Genomic DNA, 26,136 nt, shown 5'->3' with positions numbered 1-26,136 from the left:
TGGGTACCCTAAGGTCATGGAGCACACTGTTTATCAATTATTGTGTTTTTTCTTTTAACCAAAAAGACCCAAAACTTTAGAAACCAATTATTCACATGTGCAACACAATTATGATCATGGCGTGCATAGTACAAATGACACTTCATTATTTCTATATTTTCTTAGGCTAGGGGTTTAGCACTTAAGACAATGTCAAAAGAAGCTATTACACATTGGTCCACAATTTGGCCCATAACCACATTTGAAAAGATATACAAGCAATGCAAGATGCTTACCAATATAGTTGATAGAAGTAAAAAGGAAAAAACCCAACATAACCAATAGAGAGTTGATCACCAATGTTAACTAGGGAATAATATCTCTGGAAAGAGTTGGAGAAGACATAACATTGAAATCACTAAGATATGCCACATCATAAAATGTGATTTGTCTAAACTCATCATATTACACATGAAAACATCATGTGTTCAACATACTTTTTCATGAAATTTATTAAAAATATAACATTTGATTAAAAAAACACATGAAACCATTGAATCACTTCCTATGGAGATTGTTGCATGTGTCTATGCATATATAAAGTTATTATGTCAAACAAAGATCAAGTTATCTAACATGGAGCAATTCAACTTTATTAGAATAGGTTAACCAAATAGACTCTCCAAAATAAAAATGACACATAATAAAACAAATTAGGAAATTATTCAACAATAAAATAAGCAATATTTAGGAACAAACTCTCGAACAAAATAATTTGACACAAAATGAAAAAAGTTTAACTTGATAAAATAGCACTAAAAACACACAATTAACCCAAATCTAAGAAATTTAAATTAAATTATTTCAACTAAAACAAATTATAAACTCATAATAAAAATTCTAATAATAATTTTTTAAAACAAACCAAAATTCTTAATAACAACATAGTCATGAAAATTATGCCAACATTTCAATTATACAAAGCAAACATTATTACCATGCTACACTTCATAGTAGTTTTGTGAAATAAATAAAATCATATCCCAATGTCACTATTTATGTAAAAAAAGAGAAAAAAGCCAACCAAATATTTCTTTCAATTTCATTACATAAATAAACAACAAATATTTTATCATCATATTTTTCCCTTGTTCTTCATATTTCTTTATATTTCTTTAGATTGAAAAACATAAGATGTACTCATCATCAAAACAAAAGTTGTCATGCTGGTCATACTCGTAAACGAGGAAAATTTTGAATTATATATATATATATATATATATATATATATATATATAAACAAAGCCACATGGTTACAACTTAGTTTTTTTAATGGTTTAAAAATTGATTGGTTTAAATTTGTGTGTTTTTAAGATTTTTTTTATATTTAATAGATATAAGATGAATTTAATTGTGATAAACAAAAATATTTATTTAAATTTTTTATTTTATTAATTTTTTATAATATTATTTATTAATTATATATAAATACTAAAATTCTTTTAAAACAATTTGTATGATTAAGTAAAATTTTCTAATAACACTATTACAATTTATTTTGGAGAAAAAAGTAAATTTTGAAATACTTTTACATTTTTAGATAAAAAGAAAGTAAATATTAAAATACTTTTATATTTTTAGAATTTAGGTGATATGAGATGAGTAATTTAAATATAATAGTTCTAAATCTATTACATTTTGTTTTTAAATTTATGTTTTAACCTAATCAATATAACTAATAATGAAAATGATCAATATAACTAAATAATGAAGATGTTTTAATAATAAGCCATGCCAATGGGTAATAATAAACTACATTGATTAGCACATTGTTTGGCTAAAAAATTTTACTCCAAAACATAATGTAGATTTAAAAAAATTACATGTAAATTCTATATCTATGAAATCTTTATTTTTTAACCCTTTCCAAATTTTTAATTTAAAACTAAAACATTTGATTTTATATAAATTTTCAATATAAAACACCAGAAGCTAAAAATAACAATATAAAGTCTGGTTTGGGAAATCTCAAAATTAATAAAAGAATTAAATTAATTAAATCCACATACCCGAGACCTCTGCAACACTAGAACTTTGATAGCTTTGGCAAATTTGGAGAAGAAAAACTTATGCAAAAACACACTAGCACTTTGGCAAATTCTGATGCAAAAATGACTTTGGAAACGAGAGATATGTGGGAAATTAAAATTTGAATAAATTCAGAATAAGTTATTCAACACAATACAATGGTGTTTAATATTTATAAAACCAATCGTCGAAGAATACAAGATCAAATATAACAGAGAGATAGAGTAAACGATCTCTTTATTGACATACGGACATCCATTGAATCACTACCAGTACGAACTCGAAAGCCTGCGCGTGATCCACAACACTTCCACGACATCCACTGTTTTTCGCTAATGGTTCACCTTGACATTACAGAAACGCAAGAACATAAACCTGTAAAGCACAGGAAATCGCAGCGCCGAAGCCTGTTGCCACTGATCTGGTGAATGTAGCTGCCGAGGTATCACCGTCCTGCGAAAAAAAAATTGAGAGTGCATCACATTAGTTGATTGGAAATTGACAGAAAAAAATCCAGAGATTTTAAAAACTCTAGATTTAAATTCAGTCGAGAAACTAAACTAGATGACATAAAAGAAAACAACAAATCAGAATCCAGTGAAAGCTTACGTCTTGAGGTACAGATGGAGAGGGAGATGGAACTTCAGCGTATGAATCTTCGGTTGGAGTTTCCACTGGAGAACCCACAGGCGTAGTAGAGGGAGAGATCTGAGGCGAGACTGTAGGAGCAGGGCTTAATGGTGATCCCACTGGTGCTAACAATGGTGATACCCATATGCAGGTGAAGGGGAAGGCGAAGTTACAGGTACAGAAATGGGAGAAATTACAGGTACAGGAATGGGAGAAATTACAGGTACAGAAATGGGAGAAATTACAGGTACAGAAACGGGAGAAGATACTGGTTCCATGGTCGGAGAAACGGTGGAAATGGGAGAGGAACTCGGGACGTAGGTTGGACTTGAGGGCGTGGCTGACACATGTACGACTAGAGTTGGCGAAAGGGAAGGAGCCATGGGAGACGATGAAGGAGATGGCAGCTTGACTGGGGTGGAAGCAGGGGGTGTTGAAGCAGGGGATGTTGAAACAGGAGATGTTGAGGGCTGAGAAACATAGACATGAGGCTTCGAAATGGGTGTAGTTGCAGTTGCAGCCGAGGGAGCAGCCATGGGCGATGCATGAGAAGGTGCAGAAATGGGGGATCCAAGAATGGACTTGGAAGGAGCAGCAAGGGGGACTGAATGAAGAATGGACTTGGAAGGAGCAGCAAGGGGGACTGAATGGACAGGGGCAGAAAATGGGGATCCGAGAATGGAGTTAGAGGGAGCAGCAGCAGTGGGTGCTGAAACAGCGCTCTTGGGAGATGGCAAGAAAGAAGAAAATGGCGATTTCGATGGCACCAATGCAGGAGAACCTGAACCTGCGAATCCAGCCTGAGGGGCCTGAATGGGGCCACCTGCTGATACCCATTTGAAGCTGTGACACAGAAATCCCATGACAATGAACGTCAGAATCAATCTCTGAATAAACTCGGCCATGGATCTTAGGCTGAATTTTGGGCGCTTGAATTCAAATTTGAATTCGAATTCAAATGGGCTCGTTATTTGAATAACATTAATGCCGTGATTACGCTGAACCGTGGAGCCTCCCGGAGTTGGAGTGACGGAGCTGCCAGAAAATGCATGTACATAGGTCATGGTATCATGCATGGATATGGGTCCAAAACATGCATCCAAAACTGTCATTACGGTGCTGTCGCTATCAGAGTGTGTACCTCCATAGCATTAACTTTGCTATGGAGATGGAAATAGGAACTGCCTGTCTGTTAGTATACTCTAGTCTAGGACCTGTCTCTTAAATTTTAGCATGCACTCCCATAATCCAGTCAACCGAATAATAATTGTGGTATGTTTGTGCAGTGTGCACTTCTCCATTGGCCATGCCTCTAACTATCCATCTGTCTGATTGAATGCAACCTAAAAGTCCAGTGTAGGCTCTGTCTCTCTAATTTTTGCGTGCGGGCTCCACGGTACATATTGGTGGAAAATTAAATGAAATGTGGAGAAAATATGGCCATCACTATCGGTGTAATGATTGATTCATCCCATCGTTATTGCTGTAAAAACGCGTTCACTGCGACGCGATAGTAGAGGCTTCTTGGTGGCACTCTGTGCTCTACTCATCACAAAAGCTGAGAAGGAGAAGGTTGGAAGATTAAGATGAAAATGAATAGAATGCTGCTTCTTGTGTTGGGACTGTTAGTAGCAACGGCTTCTACTTGTCATGGATACATGACCATCCATATAAGCCCGACAACTTTATCGGAAGCGGAGGAAGCTTAGGAGGAGTTGGGGGCTCGGTGGCGGTGGAGGCTTGGGAGGAGGAGCTGGAAGTGGCTTGGGCGGTGGTGCTGGAGGAGGCTTAGGTGGTGGCGCTGGAGGTGGTTTCGGTGGAGCTGGTGGAGGGTTCGGTGGTGGTGCAGGTTGAGGTGGCGGAGTTGGTGGTGGTGCGGGAGGGCGGGTAGGCGGTGGATTTGGAGGAGGGGCGGGAGCTGGCGGTGGATTTGGTGGAGGCGTTGGCGGCGGAGGAGGGATATGGGGCGGCGTATGATCCGTTTAAGATGTTTTTACTAGCAAAAAAAAAAAAAATTCCTTTTAAATAAATATTTTTATCCATTTCTTTTGGCCGGCGGTCGTGTGTATTGCGCATGACAAAAGAATGATTATGTCCACAAATATTTTTATCCATGTAACATCTCTCTTTGTTTGGTTTCAATGAAATGATCATATATGTTGTTCTTCCTCCCTGATATATTATTATTTTCTATACACATTTACCTTTAATTCCTCAAATGCTTCCTACTCTTATATTATTTTCTATACACTTTTACCTTCAATTCCTCAAATGCTTCCTACTCTTAGAAATTAATTTTGGGAGTTGTCTTTGGTGCGATTTTTTGGAGATTTTGGTGACAGAATCTGACGGAAAAAATTGAGGTTAAATCTTGATTTGTATTATATAAAATGGTTTTTTAACTGCATATTTGGATTCAGCACCCTTAAAAACACATGGGACGCTTTGATTGTGCAAAAAATAGCTATCAAACTTGCGATTTCAATAAATAGCTACAGGATTTTAACAGAAAAACCGACAAAAAAACTTCTAAAAAATCTCTTATTCTATGTTTTATAGTGATCATGGTATGCGAAAGAGAGAAGAATTTGCATGAAAAAGGGTAGTGTGCCAAAGCTTTTTAATACTTCTTGACCTTTACAAAGAAGAAGAAACTTTGAGTTTTCAGATAAGCTACACATATAATGTAGTGGAGCCTTGAGCTCGTAAAGATTCATGGAGATCGGAATTGGTTTACCTTATTAGTATGAGTGAGTTGTCTTCATCCTCTCACAGATATTTCTATTAATTCATTAAAAATTTCATAATTTTTTTTCTCCATAAAAATAAATTATATAAATTTATACCATTAAATATTTTATGGATTATTTTTAATTAAATATTATTTAATATATTAATATATATTTATTTAAATAATTAACATTTATAATAATATATCTAATAATAAATATGTAAATTTTTATTAAAAAAAGTGATATAAAACCTAATATAATATTATTTTTGTATATCTATTTTTCTTATCTCTTTTTTCATTGTTATTAGTATTTTTATATATTCATAAATACTAAATCTTACTCTTTCATATAATATTATATTGTGTTTTGCATGTTAATTTCATTCACCTTCACTTACATATGTTGAAATCTACAACGATAAATATGCAAATTTATCTCTTAATAAAATTTAGATTTAAATAAAAATATATCAAAACATTTAATTTAGGTAATGTGGACAATTTGTAAAGTTACGAGGTTGTAAATTTTGAAATTGAAAAAACTTGAAACAATTGCAGCAATTGCTAGAACAGTGTGTCATTTGACTGAGTACATCACCCTGTGGGTCACCCATCATCATTGTGCCAAACAAGAATGGGACTTGGCAGATGTGTATAGATTATAGGGCGTTGAATAAAATCACGCTTAAGAATAGATACCCCCTGCCCAGGATAGATGATCTGCTAGAGTTGTTGCAGCAAGCAAAGTATTTCACCAAGCTGGACTTGAAGTCTGGATATCACCAGGTTTGAGTCAAATAAGAAGATACATGGAAGACTGCCTTCAAAACCAGGAAAGGTTTGTATGAGTGGTTAGTTATGCCATTTGGCCTATGTAATGCACCAACTACATTATTGAGATTAATGAATGATGTACTGTGCCTGTTTATAAATTCATTTGTTATTGTCTATTTGGATGTTATACTGGTATATAGTGCTACCAGGGAAGAGCATATTTGACATTTGACGCAAGTGCTAGAAACATTAAAGAAGCATCAACTACTAGGAAATCTCAAGAAGTGAGAGTTTGCGCAGCAGTGCTTGATGTATTTAGGATATGTGATCGGTGGAGGAGAATTGAAGATAAATCCTTCCAATATGGAGGCCATCATGAAATGGCCGATGGCTACCAATGTTACTGAGGTTAGGAGTTTCATTGGAGCAACACAGTACTTGAGGAAATTCATAGCCTTGTTTTCAGTGATAGCAACACCGCTCCACACCATAATAGCAAGTGGCAAGAGTTTCCAGTGGGGAAAAGGGAAGTAGAAGGCTTTCGATGAGTTAAAGAAGAAGATCAGTGAAGCACCAGTTCTGGCATTACCAAACTTGCAATGACCCTTTGAATTGGAGACAGATGCAAGTGGGTATGCTATGGGAGCTGTCTTAATGTAAGGAGGAAGGCCCATTTGCTACCATTATGAAATATTTCATGGGGTAGTTCTTAACTACCCTACCTACAATAAGGATCTCTATGCCATAATGCAAGCTATGAAGAAGTGGAAGCACTATCTAATGGGAAAGGAGACAATAATCCACATGGGTCACCAGTCGTTACAGTACCCGCAAGCCTAGAATAAGCTACAACACACTAACCATTACAAGTGGATGGGGATTTTACAACAATTTCATTTAGTGATCAAGTATAAGAAGGGTAGCACAAACAAGTTGGTTGATATGCTTTCAAGGCCACCAACATCAAATATTAAAAATTTGGGGAATCTTATGCACATGGATTTATTCACCCATGATGCATACAGAGAGGAATATTCAGAACATGAGTACTTCAAGGAGGTGTATCAGTAGTTGCAGAGTCAGAGTCATGTGCACAATGGATATGACACCAGTAACTACCATCTCTAGGATGGGTTACTCTATAGGATGGATAAGTTATGTGTTCCTAAAGGTGATCATTTGCAGCTGATTAGAGAGGCTCACACCTCCAAGGTTGCGGGGCACTTTGGTGTAGGGAAGATCGTGGCTAACTTGTAGAGTTATGTGTATTGGCCCAAGATGCAAGAACAAGTAGCTAGGTTCATAAGAGGATGCATTCTTTGTTGTACCAGCAAGCCTATCAATAGGAAACAAGGTCTGTATCATCCCTTACCTATACCTACTCGTCGTTGGGAAATAATTTCTATGGACTTTGTGGGAGGTTTACTAACAACCAGGAAGGGACATGACTACATGTTCATGGTAGTTGATAGGTTCAACAAGATGTGTGCTCTGATGCCATGTAAAAAGACCATCAATGGACAAGAAGCAATAAATTATTCTTTTGACAGGTCTGGGTACACTTTGGGATACCAAGGAGCATCATTTCATACATGGATACAATATTTCTCAGTGCATTCTGTACTACATTGTTGGAGAAGATGGATATGAAGTTGAATATATGTAAAACATTCCATCCACATACAGATGGGCAGATAGAAGTAGTCAATAGGACTTTGATGCAGCTTCTGAGGGGTTACAACTAGAAGCATCCAAAGACCTGGAATGAAAATTTGGTATATATACAACATTCTTATAACATAGTGGTCCACACTTCTATAGGAAAGTCCCCATTAGAAACTTGTTTTCGATACTTGCTACATTCACCTTTGTATATTTGATATGGGCAACAAGAAGGAGTGTGTTATGAAACCAGCTCAAGAAAAGATAGAAAAGATAGATCAACGCCTTAGAATTCAGCCTCTTCGAGGGGGAAACCTCCTTTACATTACATAAATGAACAATTCTTTGATGATTCAAATGACAAAACCTCCTTTCTATATATAAGAGTCTAAGTAGTCACAATATAATCCAGCAGACCTAACAATAATAATATAAAGCCACAAAAATAACAATAGAGGGATTCTATGGGCACATTAATAACAATATGGGGGCAACGGTGGCACAACAATATAAATAAGGGGTATAACTACAATAGTAATGGGGTAATCACTAGTATTATAGGGACCCAACATGCCCCTCACCTTCAAAAAAGTGTTGTCCTCAACGCTTGAGTAGTTCTGGATACTTCTGCATAAAATTCTTATCCTCCCATGTGGAATCTTCAGCGGATAAGTTCTTCCACTTGATAAGGTACTCTGAAATTGATCGATTTCATAGCTGTCGAGTTCTTGTTTCTATAACTGCTTCCGGTTCCAATATAATTTTTCCTTCCTCATCAAGTTCTGGCAATATTGTTTGAACTGGGAGCTTGTCGCCTATAACCTTCTTTAAGCATGAAACATGAAAAACTGGGTGCAATCGAGAAGCTGCAGGAAGCTCCAATTTGTATGCCATAGTACCAATCTTTTGCAAAACCTTGTATGAACCATAATACTTTGGTGATAATTTATTATCCTTCTTAGCTTTCTTGAGGGACACTTGCTTATATGGTTATAGCCGTAGGAATACCCAATCACCTACATCAAAACATCTTTCACTGCGATGTTGATCTGCTTGTTGTTTCATTCTATTATGTGCCAACACGAGGTTATCCTTTAAGAGTCGGAGGACTTGTTGTTGATGTTCGATGTGATGTTCCACTGCCTGAACCTTAGAATTTTTTCTTAAATATGATGTGATGGATGGTGGTTGATACCCATAAAGTGCCATAAATGGGGTCATTTTTGTTTCTGTATGAAAGGAAGTGTTATACCACCATTCAGCCAGAGGCAACCATTTGACCCATTGTGTCTGTTTATCAGATACAAAGCAACGAAGATATCCTTCCAAACATTTGTTTACTATCTCAGTTTGCCCATAAGATTGAGGATGATAAGATGAGCTATGAGCTAACTAAGTACCAAGACAAGAAAATAATTCTGTCCAAAAATTTCCAATGAAAATGGGATCTCTGTCACTTACAATAATATTTGGGTTTCCATGTAGCTTTTGAATTGTTTCCATAAATGCAGTAGAAACTGTAGTGGCTTTAAATGGATGTGATAATGCACAAAAGTGTGCATACTTGGTAAGTCTGTCAACTACCACCATGATGACACTCTTTCCCTCAGACTTGGGTAAACCTGTGATAAAATACATTGATACCTCCTCCCAACGTTGGCTTGGAATGGATAAAGGTTGTAATAGACCCGGTGTCTTAATTTTTTCAACTTTATTTTGTTGGCAAACCAAACATTCTGCCACAAACTTTTGAATATCTGATTTAAGGCCATCCCAAAAAAATTCCTTCTTAACCCTGTGGTAAGTTTTTAAAAATCTTGAGTGCCCTCCTAAGGGAGAAGTGTGCAATTCCATAAGAATCTTTTGTTTTAGCTGGGAATTATTACAGAGGTATAAGCGATCTTTGTACCATAACGAATCATTTTGCCAGCTAAATGTATCAGACGTACTGGAATCTTGTTGTAGCTTTCGAATAAGTGCCCACACTTCTTCGTCATTCTTCCATTCCTCCCTTGCTTCATTTATCCAATCTGGTTGGATGATAGAAATAGCGCACAACAATGCTTCCACATCCTCATCCTTTCTTGAGAGTGCATCTGCCACCACATTCTGCTTCCCCTTTTTGTAGATGATTTCAAAGTCATAACCCAACATCTTTGTGACCCTCTTTTGTTGCTCTTCAGAGGATAATCTTTGTTCTAAAAAGTATTTAAGGCTATCATGATCCGTTTTTACCTTGAAGTGTCTTCCCATTAGGTAGGGTCGCCATTTCTTAAGTGCATGGAGTATTGCCAACATTTCCTTCTCATAAATAGCTTTGCTTAAAAACTTTCCCTTGATTGGACGACTTTCAAAAGCAATGGGTCTTTCATCTTGCATTAAAACAGCACCAATTCCATTTCCTGAAGCATCACATTCCACAATAAAGGTTTTTGTGAAGTCTGATGTAGCTAAGACCGGTGCTTGGCACATTGCCTCTTTAAGATGTTCAAAGGCCTTTGTTGCTTCCGGAGTCCATGAAAATGCATATTTATTCAATAATGTCGTTAGAGGTGCTGCTATTCTCCCATAATTCTTAACAAACTTGCGATAATACCCTGTCAACCCAAGAAATCCACGCAGATGCTTTATGGATGTGGGGATTTTCCATTCCTTAATGGCTTTAATTTTGCTAGGGTCTACCTTAACTCCTTCATGAGACACAATATGACCCAAATATTCCACCTCTTGGACTCCAAAGAAACATTTGGATCTTTTTGCATATAATTGTTTCTCCTCCAATAGTTGTAGCACCCTGTCAACATGCTCAACATGATCCTTCCAAGACTTGTTGTAAATAAGTATATCATCAAAAAATACTAACACAAATTTTCTAAGGAATGGTTTAAAAATTGAATTCATCAAACGTTGAAATGTTGAAGGTGCATTGGTAAGGCCAAAAGGCATAACCAAAAATTCATAATGAACCTCATGAGTTCTAAATGCCGTTTTCAGAATGTCTTCAATCTTCATTCTGATTTGATGATATCTTGAACGCAGATCCAACTTGGTGAAGTAAATTGATCCATGCAATTCATCCAGTAATTCATCAATGACAGGAATGGGGAACTTATCTTTTATAGTGAGCTTGTTGAGCTCCCTATAATTCGGACACATGCGCCATGATCCATCCTTCTTCTGCACCAATACTACTGGAGCAGAGAAAGAATTTTGACTCAGTTGAATTATACCAGCGTCTATAATTTCTGCAACCATACGTCCAATTTCACTTTTTTGGACATAGGGATATCTGTACGGCTTGATGTTTGTAGGAACACTTCCTGGAATCAGATGAATAGCATGATCATGATCACGCATAGGTGGGAGACCTTTGGGAGTCTCAAATACCTTGGAATGATTGTCCAGGACATTTTGGAGATCTGGAGAAATACATGATTTTAATGTGGAAACATCTAGCGAACATAATTGTGCAATTACACCCCTTTGCTCCTTTTTTAAAGCTTTGTCATACCATCAGAGCTGATTATCTTTCCTGGTGTCCCTGCAATACCCCTTAATTCAACTTCCTCTCCTTCCGTAGAAAATTTGATGAAAAGCTCTTGAAAATTAAAAGCTATTGTACCCAAGGATTGTAGCCATTGGACTCCTAATACAACATCAACACCTCCCATTGGAATGGAAAGCATTGGGCTAGTCAATACATATTCTCCCATGGATAGCTTGATATTATGGCACTTTCCAGAGCAATTTATTGTTCCTCCATTTGCAATCATCACTTGACACTCTGGTGCTGGATATAGGAAGCAATTCAATTCTTTTGCTACCCTACAGTGAATAAAATTGTGGGTGCTTCCTGAATCAATCAACACTATTACCTTTTTCTTCTTGATTTGTCCTTCTATAATGAATTAGGTTCCCAAAGGCGAACATCATGTTGGATATTATCCTTTAAAGACCCTATGAACACATGAATCCTATGCTCCTCTGGAATATCTTTTACCCTTATGTTCAATTTTTGGAACTCCTCAATGTGCTCCATTATTGAACCCTTTTGTTTGAGACTTATCAATTGGCTAAAAAAAGTCTTGCTTTTTGTATCCTCATAATGTGTTATCAATTCTTCCGTAAAAATTTCCCAAGTGATAAATTGTTTACGAGAGCAAAGCCATTTATACCATACAAACTGATTTGGTTCCAAATATAAAGTTTCCATACGTACCTTTTGTGTGTTTTGCACATTATTGAGATCGAAGAACTCCTCCATTTGTAATATCCATGTGGCGGGATCCTTGCCATCAAAATTCCTCATATCGATTTTTGGAATATGGTGGGTCTTCGATCCAACATTAGAGTCTATGGAATCTTGATTAACATTTCTTTTGTTCACATCATGAGTTTCCTTGACAACCTTTTCACCATTAGTAAGTATTTCTTGTTGAAAATTTGTCAAATCTGTCTTCAAATCTGCCATGTCTGTCTTCAAATCTTTCCTCAAATCTGTCTTCAAATCATCCATCTTGGCTTCCATGCCCTTTATCTTAGATTCCACGCCATTTATATTAGATTTTGTTAGCTTTTGTGAGCTTGACAATTGTTGCACTTGTTCTTGTAATTTTGATATATCATGTAGCATTTCTTCCTCTTCTTCATGAGTCATGCTAGAGCTTTTAGGTTTCTTACTAGGTTTTTGCATTTTCTTTCCTTGGGGCATCAGTTACCGATAATAATGCTTTACTATGCCCTTTGAATTCCTTCAAGCCAAGCTTATGCAAAAAATAAAAAAAAAACTACACACCTTTTTTCACTTTGTAGAACCCTGATATCGAATATGATGTATCTCTGTAATTTCGGATCATCCAGTTCTAAAATTTTGACCTGTAGTAGCCTTATGAGTCCTCTTTCCAATGCCACAAGTCTGACCCAAATTGGTTTCTCCAAGGAAGAGTTATACGAAATCTCCCACAGTGACTTGCGTATAGACTAGTTCAGTAGAGAAAAATTGTATGACGTGCCATGAGTCATTGTTTCGACCTATGGATCTGAAAAATGCATACAAGAAACTAAAATCTATCCTATTTCTGTACCTTCTAACGAAATTTCAATCCGATCCTTAGAGAGAAAGTTATGACGATTTTCCCCAGGTCACCTGTTTTGAATGTAACTCAGGAGTCTGCAAAAAGACCAACTTCCTCAGATCATATCTCCGAAAATATCGCGCGAAAAGCTTTGAAATTTGGACCCAAGGTTTACCGCGATTTCTTCTCAAATGGGTTTTTCTTTGACTTCTGAAACATCACAGAAAAAAAGTTATAGCGAAAATGCCACGATGACCTGTTTGGAGCAGCCAAAACCCTAGAATCCAAAGCTTTGATACCAAATGTTATGAAACCAGCTCAAGAAAAGATAGAAAAGATAGATCAACGCCTTAGAATTCAGCCTCTTCGAGGGGGCAACCTCCTTTACATTACATAAATGAACAATTCTTCGATGATTCAAATGACAAAACCTCCTTTCTATATATAGGAGTCTAAGGAATCACAATATAATCCAACCGACCTAACAATAATAATATAAAGCCACAAAAATAACAATAGAGGGATTCTATGGGCACATTAATAACAATATGGGGGCAATGGGGGCACAACAATATAAATAAGGGGTATAACTACAATAGTAATGGTGTAATCACTAGTACTATAAGGACCCAACATAGTGGAGGAACACATTACAGAAGATACTTTGAGGGCTGAAAAATTTATAGAGAAGATCAAGGAGATCCATCTATAGGTATAGGAAACACTGCAAAAGTCGTAGGTGAAGTATAAGGCCAAGAATGATCAACACAGAACAGAGAAATCATTCCAGGTGGTAGACAAAGTATGACTATAGTTGAACAAGGAGAGGTTGCAAGGGCCTTGTAATAAAATCATGGATCTAAGGTATGGTCCCTTTGAGATACTGGAAAAGGTGGGTGATAATGCCTATCAACTGAGTTTACCACCATATATGCACATTTACTCAATTGTAAACGTAGAGAATTTGAAACTTTATGAGCCTTTCGTGCTAGATTAGGAAGAGGAACAGGTCCTACCTTCTGTGGAGGATTTAGCACCAGGAACTTAGGTAGAGTTAACAGAAGATACAGTTTTACATAAGAGTTCCTGAACTACAACAAAAGGGCAACAAGACCTTTGGCAGATTGGGTTGAAGTGACCACTTCCAAGAAAAGCTTAATGGTACACCAGAGAGAAGGTGGAGGAAAAATTTCCTCACCTCATTCAGTAATAGCTTTTGGGGACCAAAAGTCTCCCAAAATGGGGAGGTTTGATCTGAATTGGATCATTATATTTTTTCCATCCATCTCGATGCATTTGGAGTGGAAAAAGTGTAGAAATCATCTCAAGAGACCGTTTTTACCAGCAGGGCCCAGTTTGGTGAAATGAGGTCTAAAAACTTCTGGGGGAATTTTGAGGCATCAAAGGATGTATTTTGGGGGTCAAACTTTTCCACATAAATATCGTGCTTTTTTAAGCTATTCTACACACAAAGATATTTCCAACAGTGCAAGAATCACATCAATCGGAGTCCATATGCAAAAGTTATGCCACTCAGAATTTGACCTTCCCGTTTTCACACCTATAGTTCAGGACGATGCCGCGTCAATCCCCATTATTCATGGAAAAGGGGATAGCCACATGTTTTTGATGTAAAATACTCTAGAAGAGTTTATTTTGTAACTCTAGTTAAGAGTTGATGTAGTTAAACTTAACCGATAGTAGGCTATTGGGTTGTGTTATAACTGGCACTAGGAGGAAGAGGCATTCCATTCTTTTGAGAGCATTTTGTTCCATAGTTGAGCAAAGATGGCTAGGAGAGATATGAGGTAGACAACATAGAGAGGATATGTGCACTGTAGCATCCCACGGGCCACAAACATTACTTCTTTGTATCTGCAGCCATATTTCCAGACAGAGAAAGAGAGCGAAGCGGCGTCACCTTCCAAATGGGTTTTCTCCCGAAAGAGTTTTCGAGATAGCATGTCTTGTGTATTATGTGTGTGAGAGATTATTTTGTCATTCTCTAATTCTTTGCTTGATTTACTTTTACATGCATGCACTAATTACAGTTAGTTTTACATATCCAGAAATTAAATAAAACTATAATAGTGTAGAATCTCGGATTTTTAATATAATATTATCAGATCTATTATGATGAACTATCCAGTGAAATATCTATAGCAATTTAAGAATATTTCTAGGATAAGCATGGATGGCAGAGAGACACTTGAAGCAAGGTTGCTTGGTAGAAGCAATGCTATTGTTGTGTATATGTTGCGCATATTTTATATTCAGTGATTTTACCTATGGTGTTGTGTGCATATTTCATATGCAGTGTGTTGGGTTGTGTTATATTCTTTCCACGACTAGCCCACGTAGTTAACCACGGGGTTAGAGGGGGGTGGACCCCCCCCCCTTCGTTGTGCTGATTACATAGCGGGGTAGTCATAGGGGGTTTGAGGGGTGCTGATAATCCCCCTCTATGGAGTTGTTTTTGGATCCTATATTAGGTTGGGCGGACCTACCTATGGTTTTACGCATGTTTTTTCGCACATGGTTTTGAACGCGATGGTTTTCGGTCCATGGTATTGGATGCTTCGGCATGTATAAATATGTATTGTAACATTGAAAGGAACATAATGAAAAATCATGCTGGTAGTCCCAGTTTTGGGATCCAGGGGAAAATCTCTGTGTATATATGTTTTATGTGTTATGCTCTCGCACTGTTTATTTTCTGTGTTTTAGAATTTGTATGCATGTAATTTCTGTACAGGGTTAAAACCTACATTTGGTATCAAAGTTGTTTTGGCTTCAAGGGGACGCCTTTATTACTGAGGGGTTTTGCTCGGGCTTGTGGTAGACCCTGTTCAGTGGGAGATCTGCGAGATCGATTCTGGTGGTGAAAGAAGATGGCAAGTAGTGGAAAGATAAAGATCAAAAAAATTAATGGTTAAAGTTTTGACTTGTGTAAACTCAAGATGGAGGATCTGTTGGTGGATAAAGATCAGTGGATCGCGATAGATCTGGGTACTAAACCAATGGGAGTGTCCGATAAAGAATGGAAGAAGTTGGATAAGAAGGCAAAGAGCACAATCTGATTGTGTGTCTCAGATTCAGCATTGTTGAATGTATCAAGGGAAGCTATGGTGAAGTTTTTGTGGGAAAAGTTAGGGAATTTGTATAAATCTAAGTCTCTGGTGAATAAACTGTTCCTATAGAAAAAGTTGTATAACTTGAGGATGGAATATGGAGACTCAGTGATAGAGCATCTGAACGCATTTAATACTGTGGTAAGTCAGCTATTATCTTTTGATATTAAAATTTCAGACGAAGATAAGTGCATCATTTTGCTGTGTTCTATACCAGATTCATGGGATAGTCTGGTTATTGCAATAGGTAGCAATACAACTGCTTTGCAGTTTGATTAAATAGTCTCATCCTTACTGATGGAGGAGATGAGATAGAAAAATATGGAGAGCTAAAATTGTGATGCCTTATTTGTATGAGGACGGTCCTAGAACAAAAACAAAAATAAGTCATCGAGTGGGAGATCTAAATCTCTAGGAAAACCTATAAAGGTGGTGTGTTGGAAATGAGGAAAGGAAGGGCACTACAAAAGGGACTGTAAATATAAAGCTCCTGATAAAGGAAAGGGATCTAATGATGCTCCTTCTGTAGAGGTGAAAACCACCTCAGATGAAGGTGGGATGTGTACTTGGCTTCTTCAAGCACACATGCAGATCATGAGGCATGGTTGATTGACTCAGGTGCCTCCTTTTACTTCACTCCCCATAGAGAGTGGTTCTGCGAATATGAGAAATATGATGGTGGTCATGTCTTCTTGGAGGATGATAGGAAGGCTAGAATTATTGGTCATGGAAAAGTAAAGTTGAAGTTGCAAGGTGGAAGGGTTACAACACTTCCAGGTGTTCTACATATTCCTGTATTGGCCAGAAATCTGATTTCTGTAAGCTAGATGATGCATGTGTAAAAACAGTGTTCGAGAAGGATACCTACAAGATGGTTCGGGGAGCACTCGTATTGATCCGGGAAGTTCGGATTGGAACTCTGTACAAGATGCAAGGTAGCATTGTTGTTGATAGGTGCCACAGCTTTGGGGTTCCTGAAAGTGTAGCAAAAAATCTAGTAGTCCTTGGAGAGAAGACTATGTTGTGGCATCAAAGGCTTATACATATTGGAGAGAAGGGCCTTCAAATACTTCATGGTAAAGGTATGGTAGAAGGTATGAGTAATAGCTCTCTAGATTTTGATTTTTATGAAAATTATGTATATGGGAAGCAAAATCGAGTGAGTTTCCCCTCTGGTGGTAAGAGGGCGAAACAAATATTAGAACTTGTGCACAGTGATGAGTTTGGATCTGTGAAGATTCCATCAATGGGTAAGTCTGTTTACTATGTATCATTTATAGATGACTTCTCAAGGAATACGTGGATATATTTCCTTAAGAAGAAATCTGAAGTCTTTGACAGGTTTAAAGAATTTAAGGCTCTGGTGGAAAACCAGACAAAGAAGAAGATAAAGGTGTTGAAGATAGATAATGGTGGAGAGTTTTGCAGTAAGGAATTTGAAGAATTCTGTAAGAAGTGTGGTATAGCACGATAGAAGACTACTCCATACACACCTGAGAAAAATGGAGTTGCAAAAAGAATGAACAAGGCATTGATGGAAAGGACAAGAAGCATGCTCAGTTGTGCCAGGTTAGGACAAGAATTATGGGCAGAGGCAATGGAGACAGATGTTACCTGGTCAATATTTCACCTTCATCAGTGTTGGAGGATAAGACTCCACAAGAGGTATGGACTGGTAAGAAACCCTCTCTTTCACATCTGAGGGTATTTGGATGTGATGCATATGTACATGTTCCAAAGGAGAAACGAACCAAGTTGGATAGTAAATCTGAAAGGTGCATCTTTATTGGGTATAAGGATGGTTTAAAGGGTTATAAGCTTTGGAACCTAGTAACAAGGAAGGTTGTGTACAACCGAGATGTGGTGTTTAGAGAGGTAAAAGATGTTATTAAACATGAAGTCCAACCAAAGGAACTTGGGAAGATAGAGTTTGAGCTTAAGGAGGAAGAATCAGACTCTACAACAGAGGAGGAATCAGAAGATGAAGAGCCACAAACTTTGGGTGTGAGAAGATTAGTTCGAGAAATAAGGCAGCTAGAAAGGTATAGTCCATCTACTTTCTTTTCAATTTTTTCTTTATCTATTACTAACGATGATCCCAGAAGTGTGAAGGAAGTAGTAGATTCAAAGGATGGCAAACTTTGGAAAGAGGCCATGGTTGATGAAATGGCATATTTGCACAAAAATGAGGCTTGGGATCTGGTGGGGTTTCCAGTTGGAAGGAAACCCATTGGCAACAAATGGGTGTTAAAGAAGAAAACAAATGCAGAAGGAAAGGTGGAGAAATACAAAGCTCGGTTGGTAGCAAAAGTTTATTCCCAAGTGACGGGAATTGATTTTGGTGATATTTTTTCTCGTGTTGCCAAGGTAACTTCTATTAGATTAATTTTATCTGTTGATGCTGCCTTTGATTTTGAGGTAGAACAGATGGATGTGGAGACAACATTTCTTCACGGGGATCTAGAAGAGGAAATATACATGAAGCAACCTGAAGGATTTGTGGTGAAGGGTAAGAAAGAAATGGTATGCAAGTTAAAGAAGCCTCTGTATGGGTTAAAATAGTCACCAAGGATGTGGTATCATAAATTTGATACATTTATACTAGGACTTGGCTCCACCGGAAGCAAAGAAGATCACTGTGTGTATTTTAAATTAATTGGTGACTGTGTTATTTATCTGGTCTTGTATGTGGATGATATGTTGCTGGCTGGAAATGACAAAGAAATTATCCTGGATTTGAAGACCCAATTGTCTTCCAAATTCAACATGAAAGATCTTAGTGTTGCAAAATATATTTTGGGCATGGAAATTAAAAGAGATCGGGAAAAGAGGAAGTTGTCGTTAACCCAGAGGAAGTATGGCAAGACAATACTGTAGAGGTTTAAAATGTACGATAGTAAACCGATGAAGGTTCCTATTCCTATAGGTGTGAAATTATCTGCTGAACAGTGTCCCAAGACACAGGAAGAGGAAGAGGACATGTCCCATGTTCCATATGCAAGTGCATTCGGTACCCTGATGTATGTAATGGTATGTACTAGACCAAAATTTGCACATGCAGTGGGAGTATTAAGCAGGTTTATGTCAAAACCAGGGAAGGAGCACTGGACAACAGTGAAGCAGTTCAGGTATTTGTGTGACACTAGTGATTATGGTTTTTGCTACCAAGGAAGATCAAGATTGGATAGAGTGTTGGTTATTCGTGGCTTTGTTGATGCAGGTTGGGTTGGAGATCTGGATCAGAGAAGATCTACAAGTGGGTATGTGTTTAACCTATTTGGAGGTGCAATCAGTTGGATGAGTAAGAACCAATCTGCAGTGGCATTATCAACTATAGAGGCAGAATACATGGCAGCCACTCATGCAAGCAAGGAAGTAGTTTGGTTGCAGAGATTGTGTTCAAGTATGGGGTTAGTACAGGGAGCTATAAGGATAGATTGTGTCAGCCAAAGTGCAATTTTCTTGGCAAAGAACCCTGCACATCATTCAAAGACAAAGCACATTGATGTTCAATATCACTTTGTGAGTGATATGATAGAAGACAAAAAGGTGTTGCTGGTAAAGGTGGACACTTTGAAGAATACTGTAGATGCATTGACAAAATCTGTGAGCTCTAAGAAGTTCTCTTGGTGTAGAGAAACAATGGGCATTGCAGGGCTGGATAAATAACTAAGCTCTCACATGGCCCCTTGTGGAAAGAAAACAACAAGTGGGAGAATGTTGGGTTGTATTATATTCTTTCCATGACTAGCCCACGTAGTTAACCGGGGGGTTAGAGGGGTGGTGGAGCCCCACCGCCCCCTTTGTTGGGCTGATTGCATATAAGGGGGGGAGTGGGGGTCATAGGGGGTTTGAGGGGTGTAGGTAACCCCCCTCTATGGGGTCCGAGGCAGCGCCCTAGAATTTTTTTTTTTTGGACCCTATTTTAGGTTGGGCGGACCTACCTATGGTTTTGTGCATGTTTTTCGCACATGGTTTTGGACACGATGGTTTTTGGTCTATGGTTTTGGACACGGTGGTTTTTGTTGCATGGTATTGGATGCTTCAGTATGTATAAATATGTATTGTAACATTGAAATGAACACAATGAAAAATCAAGCTAGCAGTCTCGGTTTTTGGATCTAGGGGAAAATCTCTGCGTATATGTGTTTTATGTGTTATGCTCTCGCATTGTTTATTTTCTGCGTTTAGAATTTGTATGCAGGTAATTTCTGTACAGGGTTAAAACGTACACAATGTTGGGTATAGATGGTGCTATGTACAAGTTGGATATGCGGTGTTGTGTACATATCCTATTGTGCACATAATGGATATGCACAATGGTGATGTGCGCATGTTGGATATGTAATGTTGTGTACATATGATGATATTACATGTTGTATATGTAGTTATATGTACATATGGTGTTGTGTGCATGTTGTACAACTGATACTATGTACACACGGTGTTTTGTGCATGATTTTACATGCAGTGTTGTGTGCATGTGGTGCTATGTACAGGTTGTACATGTGGTGCTATGTGCAGGGGGTGTTATGTACATGTCATGCATGTGATGTTGTGTACACGTGGTGTCGTGTACATGCCGTGCATGTGGTACTGTGTACATGTGATATTGTGTACGCATTGTACAAGTGGTACAGTGTACATGTGGTGCTCTGTACGCGTTGTGTAGGTGGTGCTGTGTAGATGTGGTACTGTGTATAGGTGGTATTTTGTACTTGTTGTACATATGGTGCTGGTGTACATGTGATATTGTGTGCATGTTGTACATGTTGTGTTGCGGGAATGTGGTACTATGTATGTGCATTGTGTAGTCATGGTATCATGACATATGTATTCATTGTGTTGTACTCTATGTACATATTTGTGTTGTGTTGTACATCATGTGTAGGTGAATGTATTGTGTTGTGGTGTACACTAGATGTAAGAGTATGTATTGTGTTGTGTTGTACACTGGGTGTAGATGTATGTGTGTTATGTCAAGTGTAGGTGCATGTATTGCATGGTGTTGTATGTCATGTGTGGTTGTATGTGTGTGATGCACACTATGTGTATGTGCACATGGTTGAGGAGAAGGCACTGGGTATTTGTCATGTGTGGCAATTGATTCGATGTGCGTATGGAATAAGGATAAAGGTAGAAGCTAAGGATTGATTAAACGATAAGTATCAATATTTTATTTCAGTTTTATTCTGCATGTGATTTATGACTCTGGTATATGATGATTGCATGTGATCTATGATTATGGTTTATGATGGTTAGATGCGATTTATGATTTTGATTTATGACGGTTTTGTTTTGAGCTAACCTAATGTGATATGCTTATACCTGATAATTTGATCAAAGATACTAGTTTGACTTGTTGTGATAGAAAGCGAATAGAATTGCAAGTATACGTTATTGACAGGCCACCAATGAGGTATGATGTAAATTTATTTTAATTTATTTTAAATCTAATGGCAGTTATGTTCTTGGTACAGGAAAGCATGGGAAATCCTTGGGTTGGGTGGTTGAAATCGATTGCAAGAATTAGCAGCATCAGTGGAAGGAATTGGAACATGCAATAATATGTTGGTAAAGAACTTCAGGAGCAAGGCCATTGTGGGACACTGGTACCCAATAGTGTCCATTGATTTCCATGAGCATGATACGATTGATATGATGGTTTTGAGGCAGGGATAGGCCTTGGTTTTTTAACCTTCCGATGTGAGAAAATCTTACCAAGGGATGGACTACCCAGGATGGGGTTGCCAGCAAAACTTGGAAGGTGTGTGAATGCACGGAAGGGGGTAACCAGATTGACCGAGGGATTGTGTAGCAGAGAGGGGAGGGTCAGGGAAGGCTTTGTTTTGGTCATTAGCATTTCCAAATGGAATCATATGAACATTGAGAGTGTGCCTGAAACAACGAGTCGATAACTGTTCGCTGAGAGGACAAGTAGCTTAGTATTGTACCGTTGGACATGGGATGCAACTTTGACTTTGACAGTGGATTCTGGACTTCTTGGGAAGGAGGTGAATCTTGATACTACTTTTGAGGGTGGAGGTGTGAGCCTATGGATTCCCTTGTTGATTGATCGGGGCATCATATCCTTTTATTTGTTGGTTAAGAAAACATGCATATGTGTCTATTATTGTAAATATTGTATCGAGCTGGATTTATAAAGCTCCATATAAAATATGATTATTTGTTGGGTGAAGAAAATGTGTATGTGTGTATATGTGGTTATTTTTGTAAATAATGTAATGATTTGTGTTATAAAGCTACAGTAAATGGTAGGTTTGTCATGTTGTAGTATATGGTCATTGTAAATAATGCAACGAGCTATGTTATAAAGCTCCATGGATAGTATGTTTTGTTCTCAGTGGTCTTGTTGTAACAACATGGTTAAAAAGCCATGTAAAAATATTTAATACCATGGTCATGGGACATGTGTTCCATGCTATATGTTGGGAAAAACATCCTAGTGGGTGTTCATTCGGTTTATTATGGCTAAGGAAATTGGCAAAGACAATGGCAAAGGTTTTGGAAAGGCAAAATGGCAATTTTGGCACATTTATTTATGAAAATAATGTAAATTAGGAGAAAAGGAAGGTGAAAGGTCACAGGTTGCATGTGAGGAGCAAAATGAAGGAAAATAATGGAAATTGAAGAAAATAGAGCCCTTATTGATACAAAAGGCTTATGAGGATCAGGGGTAGGCTTGGTTAGTGTAACTTTTTGTCAATTTAGTTTTGGAGCTTGATGTACCTTGGAAGACAAGCTCTGGTTGAGGGGAGGTCAGTGCCCAAAACATTTATTAAGGACTATGAGGAAATAAATTGTTGTCCCATTTTTTAAAACCCCGGAAATATTAATTATATAGACAATGTTTCCTAGTCTTCTATGGGAAAAACAATCTTTCAAAGTGGTCTTCTAATGTTGAATATGATTTTAATGATATTGTAGTGAGAAAAGATGATGAAACGATTTTAACAATTGACTCCTTAGTGTAGAATATTTTGTCTTTAACTTTAGAAGAAATATAGAATTAACATAGAATGGAATATAGAAAAAATGAGCTCATAATTAAGGTTCTTTTAACTTTAACCCACATAAATTAAATTTTGAAAAACTATAAAGCTAAATGCCATCAACCTCATTACTCTCTTCTATAGAAGAAAAATGCTAAGATGAAAATATAACAGAAAACACTTATCATACTCAACAAGTGTCTGGAATCACTTTGAAATCTTCATTCAAATCACCAAGAAGATTGAAAGTACAAGTAACTTATGCTTATGAGGTCCAAAACTCAAAACCTTCACTTCTTCTTCCAAATTGTTTTTATACAAATTTCAAAAGGGACAGTTATGAAATTGTCAACTTCCAAAAACTACTAACCTCCTAAATTGATTGAAATTACTTGTTCTTTCGAACATTACATTCTTAAATGAAAATAAAATATAAATACATCATTTTCAGAAATGTTTATAAAAAGAATGCTAGAATGACATGTGGCATTGATTCACTGAGTAAGATGGGACTCTGGTGTAGTTGAGGGTCCAACTTCTTCACTTATTGTTTTTGGTGACCTCCATTCTCTACATTTTTTCCAAATGTCTAAACTCGGACTCTTGACAAATCTAGTATGTGCCATTCTGAAATCTGCGGTCTTGTTGTATGTTGGCTTGTCGACAAAGAGGGTTCTCATTACCTATAGTAACTGAAAATATCTATGCAATTAGTCTACAATTGTTTCCCCCTTAAGCATTGTTGTTTTCTCATTCTAGAGCTTATTTTGCCCTTGGCCTCCACCAGTAAGGTCTCATAGGTCTCCCAAGGTAATAAATTCCCCTGTTGATCCCAACATGAAGGCAAACCTTCTCTAGTCTTCTTTTCAAAATCAATGTTGAATTTGATTAAAACTTCCTTAACCTATGACAAATTTGTCCCTGCTATCTTCCTGCATAAGTTTTTCAAAATCATTTTATTTATTTCCACGACATACTCTATTCTATCTTCAAATCGTAATTCACTTAAATCCTTTTAGGATCTTGAGTTAAGGAAATCAATCATTTTCTAGAAATTTGGGCCTATTGTTGTAGCTTTTGCTTGCTACCATTAATTAAACTCTCCATGTCTCTAACAATGGCTTTCTCCATTACAGCTATAGACAAGGATTCCCAAATATTCTTCACAGTGCAGATAATATCATTCCATATTATCTCTCTTGCTTGAATAAGAAACATATTTCCCTTCACTTTCTCTTTTAGATCTTTAATTTCTTGGGAAGCAATCTGAAAATCATTTCTATACTTTAAAGTATTTTCTTGGGACATAACCAATTTCCTTTCAGTGGCCTTTATAATTTTCAGAGCATCATCATAATTTCTTTGAACCTTCTTCATTTCATTTTCAAATATTTGCATCTCATTCATTACTCTGGTTAATTTATCAGTTGGGTCTTCAGAATCCAGTTGTACTAAGATAGTATAAACATAGCAGTCAATTTTTTGGTGTAAAATAGAATTCATCTCTTTCAACTTAGAAATTTCATCCCTTGTGTGCAAGAGCTCATTAGTCATAACTTCATTCTCTTTTCTACCTGTGCTACTTTTGAGGCCATTGGATGTTCCACATAAGGCATTTTCAATTTCTTTTTGAGCACTTGAATCTTTGTCTCAGCTCCCTGCAACAACTTCTGGACAACACTCCTGTCTTCGGGGTTCACACCAATCTTTACAATCAACATCTTTATCTCTTCATTTTGAGTGGTCAAAGATTTGGAATTTTATTTTCTAACTTTCACTGATTGACCACTTTCTCCAATAAGGCTTCAACTTTGTTAGCAGCCAGGGAAGTTTTATTTAAATCACTATATATCAGTTCTCCAGTCTGCCTATGCAAATTGATTTTATCAGGTAGTGGGATCTCTCTAGCATCTACTGTCAGGTTGATAATCTTGAAACCTAATGAAGAAGAGACAGTTAAAGAAGAGGGGTGAGAGAAAGATAGCTTTAGTTGATTTCTCTCAAGATCCATGGAAAAAAGAAATCTAGTCTAATAGTCAGAGATGGATTGAGCTTCCAATTGGGACTCCATGCTTTCCTTTACTTTTCTGTTCATTTCTTCTATTTGAGAATATAATTGTCCTATGTCTGGAATAGAACTTTGAGCAACCTCTTCTGGAACAGGGGAAAAAGTTGTACAAATGACTTCCCCCAACTACAGTTGAAAACCCACTGTTGCTGAAAAACTCCCCCCCTCAGACAACTTAATCCTCTTGGAGCCTTTATCTGCTTCCTCTTCCAAATCAATAATATCCTCACTACCTCATTTCAAATTATTCTCACTTGGATGAGGAGTCTCAACCTCCATCCCTCCTGATACATTGGTTTGTCCTCCATTTTCTAGTTTCTCCACATTTGGTCGAGGCTCATGCATATAAGGAGCATATGAATTCTACGCTCTTCTATTTGAAATAATATGGTGAGGGTCATACAAACATTTATCACCCAATTGTAGCTTCATACTTTCAAGGATTTTCTGCACTTCTCCTATTGCTTTCTTATTATTTACAATAAAACGGCCAACTATTCTTGGAAATTTAAGTAAATTCCCTTTCTTTGCTGGAACAAAATGTACTTGATCAACATTTAAACTCTTGCTGATAAATTCTAAAGAAAAAACTCTCATGGCCATAAATGTGGGGAGTCAGTATGGGGCAACTTCTTCTCCATATAATCTAATCACTGCATAATATTCAAATAAGAACCAATCAACTACTTTAACATCTTTATTGATCTGAACAAGAGACTGAGGCTTTGGTAATATACAAGGTGAAGGAGAACTATCTATGATTGAATAGGAACTTATAGAAAATAAGTGATGAAATAAAAAAGCCCCTCATAATTGGCATTACTTCTTATAACATTTGTCTAAAACAGCACTGACTATTTTGCCTTATGAGGATCAACAATATTTAATCCCATGTGCATAAATCTTTCAACATGAGCATATAAAAAGAGACAAGTAACCAAAGAGGTAAATCTAAAAAATCCAATAAGGGAAAGATCTGTTA

General features: G+C 37.1%; 1 protein-coding gene across 1 annotated transcript; it reads right to left on the bottom strand.

Moving 5' to 3' along the window:
- Window positions 1-2,328: 2,328 nt before the first annotated feature.
- LOC149249311 (uncharacterized) lies at window positions 2,329-3,605 on the bottom strand. Its single transcript, XM_089456212.1, has 3 exons — window positions 2,930-3,605; window positions 2,677-2,828; window positions 2,329-2,520 (listed from the first exon to the last, which is right to left on the bottom strand). The coding sequence occupies exons 1-3, from the start codon at window positions 3,600-3,602 to the stop codon at window positions 2,419-2,421; spliced, it is 927 nt and encodes a 308-aa protein (XP_089312338.1). The 5' UTR covers window positions 3,603-3,605; the 3' UTR covers window positions 2,329-2,418.
- Between the last annotated feature and the right edge of the window lie 22,531 nt (window positions 3,606-26,136).

Source organism: Pinus tabuliformis, chromosome 7, assembly GCF_031772625.1.
Source record: "Pinus tabuliformis cultivar Carrire ecotype Pingquan chromosome 7, CPIR1, whole genome shotgun sequence".
NCBI lineage: Eukaryota > Viridiplantae > Streptophyta > Pinopsida > Pinales > Pinaceae > Pinus > Pinus tabuliformis.
This window is presented reverse-complemented; position numbering and strand designations above follow the sequence as displayed.